The sequence below is a fragment of the Cryptomeria japonica genome, chromosome 9, assembly GCF_030272615.1.
Source record: "Cryptomeria japonica chromosome 9, Sugi_1.0, whole genome shotgun sequence".
Classification (NCBI taxonomy): Eukaryota; Viridiplantae; Streptophyta; class Pinopsida; order Cupressales; family Cupressaceae; genus Cryptomeria; species Cryptomeria japonica.
In genome coordinates, this window is record NC_081413.1 from 55,053,332 (window position 1) to 55,067,691 (window position 14,360).

Sequence of the window (14,360 nt, forward strand, 5' to 3'; positions counted from 1 at the left end):
TTTGATTCTTGATCACAATGCCACATCAAAAAGACTTTGTGTGGACACATTGCACACCAATTGCTAGTAGTACGAAAGTTAAATACAATTGGTGTCTAAGTGACATCAATGGTGGAATTTATCGTTTCAAATGGCATTGACAAAAGAATCAAGAAATAACACTACCATTTGCACACAGTGCCCTACAAATGTCATGTATCAGGCCAAACAAGCTCTTATTGGGATTGTTGATGGTAAGGCCAAAAAGGCAAGAACTGGTGTTGAAATAGATTCTAGTTCTACAAATATTGAAAAAGGGGGTTTCAGGGAATCTGGGTCAGCACCTTCTTCTATAGCACGTGGATCAAACACAGGTGGAGGAAACATTCATGATTTCTTCCAACATCATACTACACCATGATCACAGGCCACTTTGGAGAGTACAAGATGGAGGAAAAATGTTCATGAACAAGCAAAGAAGGTGATTGTGAATTTTAGGTACTCCCCTAAGCTTGTCATTCCATGCAGTCAGATTTCCATATTGGAAAGGTATGGTGGATGCTATTGCAACTGCAGGTCATGGGTTTCAAGCCCCATCTTACAAGACATTGAGGGTTGGTATGCTCAAAGATGCAGTACGGGATGTTCAAGATGTTGAAGAGCATCGATTAGAGTGAGCTAATAGTGTTTGCAGCATTATGTCAGATGGATGGAAATATAGAATGCACCAAACCCTCATTAACTTCCTTGTCTCTTGTGATATTGGCACTATTTTTTTGAAATCTGTGGATGCATCAAATATAATCAAACCTGCAACTGCATTGTTCAAGATTTATGACTTGGTAGTCAATGTATGGCCACAAAATGTGGTTTGATTTATAATAGACAATGGTGTTGCTTGTGTTGCTACTGAGAAACTCCTAACAGACAAATACCCCTCTATGTTTTTTACCCATGTGCAGCACATTGCCTTAATCTAACCCTAGAGGACATTGAAAAAATTGAATGGGTTAAGGAGGTATTGCAGAAGGCTTGCACGATTACCAAATTTATCTACAATAACACAAGGGTTTTGTCTATAATGTGCTCTTTCACAAGGGGCAAGGAGCTAGTTCGACCAAGGGATGACAAGATTTTCAACACACTTCCTTGCACTACAAACTCTATGTCAACAAAAACTAATTTGAGGCAAATGTAAGTTTCAACCGAGTGGATGGAGTTTGGATTCACAATTCAAGTAGAAAGCATAACAATGACTGTATACATGTATTCTACCAGTGTTTAGGATGCAGTTGAACAAATTGTAGATTTTTCAAAGCCTCTAGTAAAAGTCTTGAGACTAGTGGATGGGGAAAAATCCCCCATCATATATTTATATGAGGTCATGGATAGGGCCAAGGAGGTAATGAGGAGTAAGATGGAAAATAATAGGGATAGGTATATGCCGTTGTGGGACATAATTGTGTTGACGTGTATTTTGTACACCATCATACACAGAATAAAATACCTAAAGGCATCTTATCCTCTCTTGAGAAAATAGTCTCTAACTGCTGAAGATTCGCGTAAAGGATCAGTTAGGTAGACTCCAAGGTTCTTTGATGTAGGGTCTCTACGTGTGGACAAGCTCCAGTGGTATGATGTGATTTGCTGGGATCACAAGGGGACTTACATGTGATGATTGAACTTCCGATCTGCTTTGCTGGACACAGGCTCTTACTGACTTAGATTTGAAAAAAAATGAAAAAAAAGGATAAGGGCGAAGAGAGGATCTAATCCTAATACTAAGAATGTAGGAGCAATGACTTGATTTTTGATGAAACTCTAACTAGATCTTGTTTTGACATCAATGGAACATCTACACAAGGCTAGTGCGATCTTCTAGGGAAGCTTTATGATGTTCAAATCATCACCGCAGGCATAGATACCATCCAAGTTGATGCATATCAATGAAGAAGCGACAAATTGAAATTGAGCTTAGGCTGAATGATTCCAGTTGACTACACAAGGCAAGTCTGCAATCAACAAACTGCTAGTAGTATGGACATACGAATTCCACCATCAATCAATCACATTTCCTCCATTCATTTAATCATCTACCATCTAAGATTGAAGACTCAACAAGAAACCATGCAAATTGCAAGAAAACGACATATTTCACCATTACTTCAATGAAAATGGAGTTTGTTTACAATCAATGGCAACAATTTCTTGCCTTGTCCTCCTATTCTACTCTCTATCTACTAACTACTTTCAACTATTTCTATATCATCTCTCTAATTTATTGCTAATTAGCCTTTACAAATGAAATGCCTGGGCTTATATAGTGCCCACAATACAATTTGATGGCTTAGATCAATTCAAGATCAATGGCCAAGATTCAACAATGAAAACCCTAATTAGGGTTTGTTACAACCATTACATAACATTTAATGCTTGACCAATGACAAAATTGTATTGCTTGGACACATGTCGCTTTTAGAAAAATCGACCAATGGATAGCCGGGGTAGGTACATCGGAGTTTGTGCCACCTTCCATGAGTTAAGTACATTGAATCTGGACATGCTGAGGTGGACCTCACTGATTGGAGAAATGATGACTAGGACGCCACCTCATTTGACACTTGTAACTTGATAGATATTCAACTTGATGTTGTTGAGAAACTTGCTTCAATTAATTCATCCGGAACTATTTACTTCTTCAACGATCCCTTTGTTCTAACTCCTTGCGTCCTTGATGTGCAGGAAGATGATGTACCTCGCCTTGGAATGCTGGATTGAAAGAGGTCGCCCTTGTCCTGGCTTGATTTTTCTGGCGAAGACCGTCCTGATTTTCCTTGATGAGATCTCCATTTGATGCCTACACAACATTTCAAAATTAGTAATATGATTTAGCAATACATAACATAAATTAGAGAGCAATTTTTAGGAAACTTAATGATAAGTCCTTTATTAATCATTTCCTAAAAACGATTGAGCTAAGGCAAAACAAAATTTCAAAATTCAAAATTAAGGCAATGATGATCAAAATTCGAAATTAAAACAAGAGATCTTGCCATACCTTACTTAAGAGCTAACTCTAGAATGCAAAATGAATAAAATTGCCTAGGCAAAATTGAAATTCGATAGTCTTGATGTGATCTTCAAAAGAACGTTCCTCTTATCACCTTCGCCACCCCTCAAGTCTTGGACGTGATCTCTAATGCCTTGGCAAATTCGCTTAAATGGAAACTTTTAGATTTGCACCACCTTGGATAACCTTGGCACCACCTTGCTTTGTAAACTCCAAATCGCACTTTGAACACAATTTCGCACCTTCTCAAATCGCATGTGAATGAAGAATGATAATGTGAAAATGAAGATTCTCACCCTCCCTTTATAGCGCTCACCTCATACTTACCTTAAGGCCGCGAATTTTAAAATAAAGTAAAAGGCCGACTTTTAGTAAAATAAACAAATAAATATCAAGCGCTCCACTCAATTTTTATTAAAAAACTTAATTAATTATTTGCCAACGTTTTTTTAATTTAACAATTTCGATTTTTTACAAGGCAAAAACAATTAACTAATATTAAGTGCAATATTTAAATGCCATTTAATTGAATTTTCAAAAATTATCGATTTTCTTAGCATTTAAATAAATTCAAAATGTTTGTTTGAGCGCCAAATTTTGAAGATGAAAGATACGTACCTCATCGCCCTGGTCCCTGACTGAGGGACAGGAGCGATCTCCATTGTTTCTTCTTGATCTTGCATCTTTGTTCTCAAATTTCCATCATAAGGCGAACATTAGTGTTATTTCTTCATTCCATGCTTGTCTTACTTGGCTTCCACAAGGCGTATGGATGTCTGGAAGGATCATCGCCCTTGTCCCTTGGAGAGGGACAGGAGCGATCTTGAAGCTCTAGCCGAAATGCGTCATCTTTCAACTTTGGTTCCTCGTTCATTGCCTCTTAAAGGACGTCCTTGATCTTGTGTAAACTTGCCTTGACATGCATTTGAAGGTAAATGAAGGATCCTATGCAAATCGCTCTGGTCCCTCCCTGAGGGACAGGAGCGAACCTAGGCATTTTGGTCCCTTGTTGGCATTTGGTAATCTTCAATTTGTCTTAAACGCGTTCATTTCGCCTCTTTCCTTGCCTTTGATGTCTCGATTCGTCCAAACAAGGTCAGGAATGGCTCAACTAAGCATTTTCGCTCTAGTCCCTTGGTGAGGGACACGAGCGACTCGCCTTGGTCCCTTGGAGAGGGACAGGAGCGCTTTTCGCTCTGGACCCTTGGAGAAGGACACGAGCGAAATTTGACTTTTCGCACTCTCTATCAGGATAATTTTCATGGAATATAACATTTAAGTATAAGTGAGAAGAAACATAGAAGGAAATGTCACTTATACTTTAAGTTATATTCCATATATACTTTCAGGATGTTTGAGAGTGGTTTCAGACCTCCAGGAGTTATATTGCAAAATCTAGTTTTTGGAGGTTTTTTTCAGTTTCCAGACTTAGTCAAATTTCAGGGTCAGGACATTCCAGACTTAGCCAAATTTCAGGATCAGGACCTCACTCAAGCCGGACTTGCCACCCTATTGATCTCCCCGACAGCGCTTCAAGTTATATTCATTTGATAAAATGCACCTCTTTGGACCTTTTCACATCGTCAAGACGTTAAAATCTTGCAAGGACAAAGCAAAATTGGATTTGTAGCTCCGGTCCTTCACTGAGGGACAGGAGCGATTTTTCCCCTGGAGGCATTTCTGTGCTCATGAAAATCTTCAATTTATATTCAATGGAAAGATCTCGCCTTTCTCCATCACTTCCAATTCGTAATTCATCTTGACCCTGCAGGAATAGTAAAATATTTGAAAACGAGCTCCCGTCCTTCACTGAGGGACAGGAGCGATTTTGCTCCTACAGGCCAAAATAACATGATTTTACACATTTTAACACTTCACAAGGCGAAAACAAATCATTTGAAATGCCTAGGATCAAAAATCAAAAATGTCAAAATTTGGTCAAAAAAATATTCAATTGGACAAAAATTCACATTTCATCTTCAACACTTAGACAAATTTAAGCTCTGCATCAACATTCCAATTGAAAATTAGACCATTCTAGCGAATTCATTGCATTCAAAATTTGCATTCTAGAAAAGGAAATTCAAAAAGCTCCCAAAACCGACTGGATTCAAACCAAAACCCTAAAAAGCAAAGCGAAAACGAGCAAAAATGAGCAAAAAACATGGGTCCCCATTTGCAATGGGGCGATGTGTGAAAACGTCACAACAAATTGATAGAAGATGGATGGGCAGATGCACTCTCTTCTCCATGTTGCAGGATACTTTCTCAATCCATCGTTGTTCTACAAAACTTCATTCAAAGATATTGATACTCAGATCACACAAGATTTCTTCAAGTACATGGACAAAATGTTTCCAAGCCCAGATCAATTTAATGAAGCTATGTCAGAGTTGCAAACGTACAAGCAGGAAAAGGGTTTTCTCTCTTCTAGGGGTGTCATGGAAGGTAGAAAGACCTTCCAACCAGGTAGACTCTATTAACTTTTGACTATTAACTTTTGACAGTCTCTTTATTTTGTCAACATGATCATTTCATTTGTTAAGATTTTAAGATATTCTTACAATATCATCTCCATATAATGTTTTTTTCAGCTCAATGGTGGGATTGTTTTGGTCATGAATGCAAAAATCTTAGGTAATTGGATGGCAGTACGCATCTTGACCCAACCATGCAGCTCATCTGCTTGTGAGCGTAATTGGAGTGTTTTTAAACACATACATTTCAAGAAATCCAACCACCTAACACAACAACTTAAGCTAAAAAAAGGTCTAGCTAAGAATTTTAATATACTTGCATTTAGTTGAAATTGTATTCATTGTGTTTTTCACTTGTAAAGCAAAGACTAATTTCTACAAGGGCAAAAATTGGAACTATTAAAGAAGACGAACCAATTGACCTTGACGAGATTGATCCAGAGTATGAGTGGACTGCTAATGATTATTATTTTCTTGGGCCTGATGATTTTGATATCATGGGGCAAGCCAGCTTGGATCCTCATATTATTGTACAAGTTAGGACAAGCTCTCACCCAGGAGCTTCATCATCAAGGCCTTCTGCCCTCTAGCATGTCATTGGCTACATTTGATTTTTTGGAAGTTTGTTCTTAGTTTATAGGTTGACTTTGTACAAAGTCATTCTGCACCTGTCACAATCTAGTTATTATTTATGTTGTTGTGGTATGTTTTGTGCACTGTAATCAACAATATGAATATAAACAACAAAAATCTATTTTCTACAATTCATGTGTTGAATTCTCTATTTTATTTGCTTACAATATCTCTATGCCATGGAAACGCCCTTAAATATAAATAAAAAAATAAAAAAGTAGTTTTTGACTGTTTTTATACAATTTTTTACATTTTTTTGTAAATCCATTTTTTTCAAAAAATCTTATACTTTTTTTTGTTTTGCGATTAATTCCCCAAAGCAACATAAACCCATAAATAAAATTACCAGCATGTGTTTAAAACGAGAAATGATCTAGTGCTGAACACAATTAATAAATTCTTATCCAACTGTAAAGTGCATTTAGAGAAATTTCCGGACATATGCCATACATATGACCACTATTTTTCTTCAATAATGCACTTTCCGCGTTGAAAGGTTAATATTTCCAGTTGAAAATAGGTGGTATACCCATTTTATGCCCAACTGAGCCATGCATGTATATGCAGGTAAAGACTAGTTTTATTTTTTATTTTTTAAACTACAAGGGAATACGGAAAAATGTAATGTTTTAATAATATATACATAGAAAGGCCAAGAATTTACATTTTGAAAAACCATGATGAAACATGAATTTCTACTCAACAATCAAAATACAAAATTAACAGATACAATACTAGCTAGTTATCAGACTGAACCAATTGAAACTTGACATACATACCCATAGTGTGCAGCCACAGGTTTGCCCTTTTCTACACCTAGTTCCCAAGGAATAATTGGTCTTCGGATAATCATGTCTGCATCTAAAATTACAACCCAGTCAACATTCTTTGCATCTTCGCTATGATTAAGCCAGTGGACAACACCTGCTGGTTTGTTTATTGCTGGATACCTGAACCAAAATGGACATCATGGAAACCCCTGGCATTATTAGCAGCGTAACAAAGAACAAGGAAAAGGTTAAAGGTGAGCTACACATTGGTAGGAAAAACAGACCTTAGAACAGGTGCATACAGGCACATATGGTGCTCAATCAAGATGGTTCATTCTTAAATTAAAAAATGAACAAAATTTGAAGCAATCAACTTGTTTTGCCTTTTTTTCTGGCCAACAAATTAATTAGGCCTTTTCAGCAGTTCTTTTCTTAGAAAATAAGAAATATTCAAATGAAATTTTGAAAATACAAGGTTATCATTAGTAATTAGTTACCTCTAGAATAACCAAGAGCTATCACTAATAAGATCAGTTACTGTCTAACTGAATTTCATTTCAAAAACACAAAATCATTAGTGGGAGTAAATTTTCAGATTAGACCATGCTATTATATACATGTTTATTAAGTTATCAATAGCTGTCCAGATTTTGTGTGGCATGATGGTTTCGCACGCGTAAAAATTGCTCTCATGACATTCATGGATTCGTTACAAACTAGAACAATGTAAATATGAATCTTGCATCTAATTAACCTAAATCATAATGTACTGATACAATTTGAGCCTTCCCAGAAGAAGACGGCTAGGTCAGCAAATAGAAATTCCTGTAAACAGCTTAAGGAAGTGAAAGAGAATGTATCTGAAATGGCAGAAACTTGTGAAGAATCTTGAAACATCATCGCAACTTCAGGAAACTCCTGGAAACACTTTTTGAATTCTTGAAAATATTCTGAGAATAGGAGTTCCAGCAAAGGTAACTTCTGGAGAGTTTCCAAATTTGCGAGAAATATTTTTTTACGTTCCATGCCTTCTTTAAGAGTTTCCAGGACTGGAAGTTTTGGAAACCTGAAAATGGGATTCCAGCATGCCAAAAACTGCAGGTTTTTCACCAAAAAAATTGATACACTTCAAGGGGCAATTGCTGATAGGTGGACAAATTCAACAATTTTTTAATAAAAGAGCACCATAAAATTCGAAAACAGCAATGCGTCAGATAGGGGTCTATTTTCACTTTTGAAAACTATAACAGGAGGAATGAATAAATCCTTACTTACCCGAAAACAACTCAAAAACAGAGAAACACGCATACTGAGTGGGGTTGGTTAATTGCCTAGTTTCTCAAATTTTCGAAACTTTTGGAAGAAAAATTTAGCTTATACTAAATGAAAAAACCTATGTTTTTCTTTGGCATAGTTCATACATCTCTTATTTTCGATATTGTAGTAATTATCAACTATTCTTTATTTGCAAAACAGTTTCCATCGCTTAAATTATCCTCTGCTCACAAATAAAATGAATATTTAAACTAAGGGGATTCATTAGAAATGCAATCACATAACCCAATTTCAGTACCAGAAAGCTAAACGCCATGTTAGGACAATTATTCATAGATCACATAACAAAAGGGGCAATGAATCACCAGTCACCAGTGACAGGATGTCTGCTCATTGATGGCACCTTATGAGTGGGGGCCAAATCCATGCCTCTATAATCCTGAAGCTTCTCATCTGTGCAGCTCAATAACCTTGTTATGGGACCTGGGTGTCCACTCTTTCTGTAGCTGTGCATTAGCCCCACTGTCTGCCAATCAAAATAATTGTGGCATTCCACAGAAAATAATGTGTGCATTCTCCAGCCGGGCTCTTGGGTTTTGTTATTTGCAACCTCCATGGCCTCTCCAAGACTAACAAACAAAAAACCAGCTGTCATAATCATGACAAAACATGCTTGCAGCAGCTTAATAAATGCCCCTGATGTCCCCATGTCTGTAGAGCTCTCCTGTCTATCAATGCATGAGACTGTTTCTCACTCAGATATGTAAAACATCCATGGATTCCAAGGCCAATTGTGCTCAATTTTTGCAAGACCCAGTTTGACCAAATATACCGTTAGTGAATATAAACAGGAATACCCAATCTCAGATCCGTGAAATCCTTCACAGAATTGCATTTTTTTAATTGTTTAACTCTAATCCAGTTAGATAATATTTATAATCAATGTCACTATAAATATTACCTGCTTCCCTGCATGTTATGGTGGGGCTGGTCAACTCCCATAGATGGGCCCACATGCCCTCATTGTAATATACTGGTTATATACAGGGTAGATTAACTTGACCCACAATGCAAGCCGAGTTCAAAGACTCGGTCACTACTTGCTATTGCACTTCTGTGAATTTTGGCCTGAATGCATTTTTTAGTGCCATGGAGTTGATCGTTTCGTGCTGTTCTCTAATGCAACTTGTAGCTGTATTTTCTTCGACTTTGTGAATATACCTAGTTAGGGGTCATTTTTTAATGGTATCTTAAAAACGTGTGTGCAAATTATAAATACGCGCATCATGTTTCTGACTAGGTTGGTGTGATATGACTATCTGATCTTCATATCTGTTCCGTTATGGGGAAAACGTGAATAACTTTTGAGAAATTCGAAACTATATTTTTTTAATTATTGTATGAAATTTCTTTGTCACGAGTCTTCTTATTGGACCTAAGGATTAAAGGATTAAAGGGTATCCATTCCGTCATTTCAAGATGTCAAAGTCATGCACTCAGCAAGACTTGATCCCTCGTGGGCTCATTAAGAACCATTCAACTTCACCAACAAATTCTCAAGGGCCCATTGAAATGTGATGTCTTTTCATTATATAATGTTATTGTTTTTTCTTGATTGAATATTATGTTTTTTTGTATTAAGTATCATAAAATATCATTACAAAATTCAGTAGACTAAGCTAGAAAACACATAGTCAGCTAGCAGATAGATCTCATAGTAACAAAAAAAACATGGCAGGAAAGTCGGCGGGTCATATCATGTGAGCATTATACACAGGTTGCGGTTGAATCACAAAATTACAGAGTTGGATGTCCCATATACAAAATATATCATAGAGGAAACATGTTGTCGACTAACTAAAGAGGGAGGAGGAGTCAAGATCTATATTATCTCCCAAGGGGGGGAGCCACGCAGTGCATCCTAACTCTCCCTCGCACCACACCAGTACATTTCCTTCGGCGAACTGGTCCCTATAGGGGTGGGAGGGCAGTCCTTCCAGTTCTATCTCAATGAAATCCTCTCTCTGTTATCTTGCCTCCATCTCCTGCATAAATCTCATTAGCGCCTGCTCAAAGTGTGACTTGTTGCTTCCCATTCGGTCCCAAGTGAACCCATGGGACAGTTCTCGAATGAAGGCATGTGTTGTTCCATCATTCAGCCATCTGTCAAATTTGTCCTTATCCAGTCGTAGAACCACAGTGACCTGCATAGCAACAAGGTAACAAATGAGTCTCCTAAGAGACTCAGTGAGGTATCTACCCTTTCCAATAAACACATCATCATTCCTAGATTTCCAAATGATCCAATGAATTTCCAAAGAGAGAACAGACCAAAAGAGACTAGCACATTTCTTGTCACCTTTAATATAGCCAAGTACCACGTCATCAATAGAAAGACATTTATTATCAACTGAAAAACCAAACAATTTCCACACCTCTTTGGCAAAATGACATTCAAAAAAAATATTTAGCATAGACTCAAGGAGACGACACAATTTACACAATAGGGGGTTGCCATTATTGTCCTTAAGAGGGAGTTTGTGAAACAAAAGTTTCCAGGCAAAGAAGTTTTTTGGTTCAATCGGAGTAGACCAGAATCTCAAGAGATTAGAGTGCCACTTTTTAGAATCCCAGGTGAGGTCCCAAATATTGTTGAGATGGGTTAGGATACTTTGGAGTCAGCAAGGGCAGAGTAGATCAGTTTGGCCTTCATTAGAGGGAGGGGAGAGCCATCGCCCCAACAGAGGGAGGAGATTGGGGAGAGCGAAGAAGGGGCAGGTGAGGAGAGGATGGGTTTGAGTGTAGTCTTGAGTACATTGTAGGTTCTGGCTTGGGAAACGATGAGGTTGAATTCCAAGCTAAGAGCATCCCAAGAGATCAGGGAACCGTATTTCAAGATGTGTTCAAAAGTAACCAATCCTAAGTTGTGCCACTTCAAGGTAGAGCATCCTTTAAGGCAGACCAATTGCTTTCCATTATGTAGAGTATTCCACCATATAGATCTGCCCAAGTTGAGAGAACCCTTATTATCAACAATGCCCATGTTACTGATGAATTGTATGACATGGTTCCAAGCCCTCCATATAGACTTGAAGACTTATGATCCCGCAAGAGAGATCTTGAAATTACCAGCAATCAGGTCCCACATGGGCAAGTTCTTCCAATTCTTTGCCTTTTAAGGGGTGGAGCATTGTATATTATGTCTGATCAGAGCTTTCCAAGGTTCATTGCCATCAAATGCTTTAAAAATCCACTTGGCAGCAAGGGCAATGCCCTGAATTTTGAGGTCTTTGAGACCTATAGCCCCCTGTATCTTAGATCTAACACACCATTCCTATTTAACAACATACTGCTTCCTGTTCCCCTTCCCATCTGACCATAGAAATTTCCTGATTTTTTTTTGAAGATAATTGAACTGGTAATTACTGAATAGCCAGGCCGAGGAGCAATAGATGTTATATGACAACAAGATTTTTTGACAAACCTAAAACCGACTTGCCAGGGAGAGGAAGTTCATGTTCCATTTGGTGAGTTTTTTATCCACCTTATTCCTAAACCACTCCCACATTTCTTTCAGATTCGAGGAGACAGAGAAAGGAATACCCAGATATCTAGTGATTGTGTTCGGTCCTCCCCATTTCAAGTCAAATTTTGTCATCCAGTTAGGAGGGGAATCAGTCCATCCTAGCAAGGTAGATATATGGAGAGCAATTTTGTTGCCTGAGGCCTTACAAAAGATTTCAATATTGTATAGCAAAGAGGATAAATTCTCCTCTTCCAAGGTTAACAGAATAGTTGTATCATCAACAAACTGAACATTGATTATTTCCTCTCTATTAGGGAGAGAGATGCCTTTGACCCTGGGGGTTATATTGCAATCCTTAAGAACATAGTGCATAGCATTAGCAGCCAACACAAATAAGGTCGGGGCAAGTGGGCAGCCCTGTCTTATTGACCTAGAAAGAACAATATTACCATATTTGTTTCCATTTACATCAACAACAACATTGGCATCACAGAGTAATGTTTGAGCTATCCTACAGAATGTCTCCAGAAACCCCAAACTTACTAACATCTGGATTGTGAAGCTCCACTCTATCATATCATATGCCTTTTCAAAATCAATCAACAACATGGCCCCATTCTGTCTTGAGTCCTTAGCCCACTCGAGAGATTCCCAGCAGGTTACCAAGTTTTCTAGGATATATTTGCCTTTAACAAATCATGTTTGGGTGGGGTTGATTATCTTTGGAAGGATTTTAATTAGCCTATTAGCCACCACTTTGGCCAATATCTTATAGGAGACATTGAGTAGCGTGATAGGCCTCCAATTCTTTAGCAATGTCTTGTCCCCCTCCTTAGGGATGAGCTTGATGACCCCTTGGTTGATTTCTTTGTCCAGGGTTCCTTTATTAATAGCTTCCAGATATAGGTTGTGGAGGTCACCAGCAATCCACCTAATGTTCTTCTTGTAAAATTCCACCGGAAAGTCATCCGGTCCAGGGGATTTGTCATTGCCCATTGAGGATATGGCCTTTTCAATTTCCTCTTTTGAGATGGGTTTCCCTACAAACTCATAATCCTCCTCATTAAGCTTAGTTGGGATCAATTCCTTAATGAGCACCCCAGTAGCCCTATGTCCATCATTTAACTCTTCTGCAGTGAATAAATTTTGGTAGAACTGGGTGAAGCACTTTAGGATCTCCTCTAAGTCTGTAATATGGGTATTGTTATTCCAGATAGCATTTTTGTTCTCTTTTGCCTCTTTGACCTTAAGAAATTGGAAGAAAAATTTTGAGCCCTTGTCTCCTAAGTCCAACTAATTTAATTTGGTCTTGGTTTTCTACCCTCTAATTTTCTCATTCTGGATCTTCCTAAGGTGGTTTTTGATTGACACCAGGGTGTTAGTAAGGCTTTCATCATTAGGAGAGTTATGAAGATTCATCTCTGCATTACAAAGATCTTCCTAAAGCAACCTTTCAACCCACCTGGCATGCTTGGCTTTCTTTTTCCCTACTGTTTGGTAGAGGGTGGTCCAGCTTTTAATGTTCAGGTTCCATTTATCAATCTTAGAGAGTCGATTCTGCTCTTTCATATTAAAAAGTCTGATGAAGGCCAGGGCAGAGTAAAGATCCTCATCCTCCAAGAGCCTAGTGTTTAAGGTGAAGGATTGAATATTATGTTTTATTAATTAAAAGGATAATTATACACTATTTATAAATAAAAAAGTGTATGGTAAAAAGACGTCTTTAGAGTTTAGGTGAGATCAAAGTCTAAATAATAGATGAAAGAATCCAATTAATAATACATATAGATAAAATTATTTAGCAGCAAGGTAGTATTGATAAGAGGGGGATCACAATCCTTTAATTTACTTCAAACATCAACAAGGATAGTATCATTAATATTAGGTTCCCAACCAATAAGAGCACCCTCTTCCTCTTGATCTTCTACAAGTTGTTGAGCATGAATAGGAGAAATTGTCATTTCCAAGCAAAAAAAACTTGTTGGAGTCTAGCTAGCCAAGAGGGTTGAGACCATCCAAGAGCATTGTGTTGGTGTAAATAAATATTCATCATGGATATTATTACACTTACTTAAGTTAACTTAGGATAATGCATCTCTTTGTAGTTTGGATTTGAGACACTTAGGGAAGTGTGCACTTAGGGATAGAGCTTGTAGGAGAAATTCCACCTTTTTTGGTCTTATTTTGCTGTTACACTCCACATTCGGTGGGTCATCCACCTCTTGTGGAATATTATATTATTTCTCCTACCTACCCTTAGTATTTCTTACCTACCCTTGTTTCTCATTGAGCCACATGTCATATTTATGTGCTCATACATCCATATGGCCTTGCCTATATAAGCAGACCTCTATTCATTGTATTGGTTAATCTAGTTGATCATTTTGCATATTGATGAGAATGCAGTTTGTTCTTGTCATTCTATCGTCTCTTTTATGCTTTTCATTGTGCCCTTGATCTTGGCAAAATCCTACATGGTATCAGAGCTATTGGGGCTTCATTGATTGGCTTTTGGAGACATCGTGGAAGGCTTCTATTTTCAGATTTGGGGATCTTCATTTTTTGGGGGCGTCATACAGCAATGTGGACATCACCGTTGAATCCGGGAGGCCATTTCCATAAATTTCGAC

The 14,360-nt window shown here is 37.8% G+C and overlaps 1 protein-coding gene across 2 annotated transcripts in view; it reads right to left on the reverse strand.

The window, feature by feature from the left end:
• The window catches only part of LOC131040492 (peptidyl serine alpha-galactosyltransferase), an 84,705-nt gene extending 75,278 nt beyond the window's left edge, over positions 1 to 9,427 (reverse strand). The window contains exons 1-2 of one of the 2 annotated variants that reach the window (XM_057973429.2): positions 8,570 to 9,423; positions 6,939 to 7,109 (exon numbers count right to left, since the gene is read on the reverse strand). In XM_057973429.2, coding sequence (XP_057829412.2) covers positions 6,939 to 7,109; positions 8,570 to 8,913 — 515 coding nt within the window. In that variant the 5' untranslated portion in view covers positions 8,914 to 9,423. Of the gene's footprint in view, positions 1 to 6,938; positions 7,110 to 8,569 lie in introns of both variants that reach the window. The other variant, XM_057973430.2, reaches the window with a different exon arrangement.
• Between the last annotated feature and the right edge of the window lie 4,933 nt (positions 9,428 to 14,360).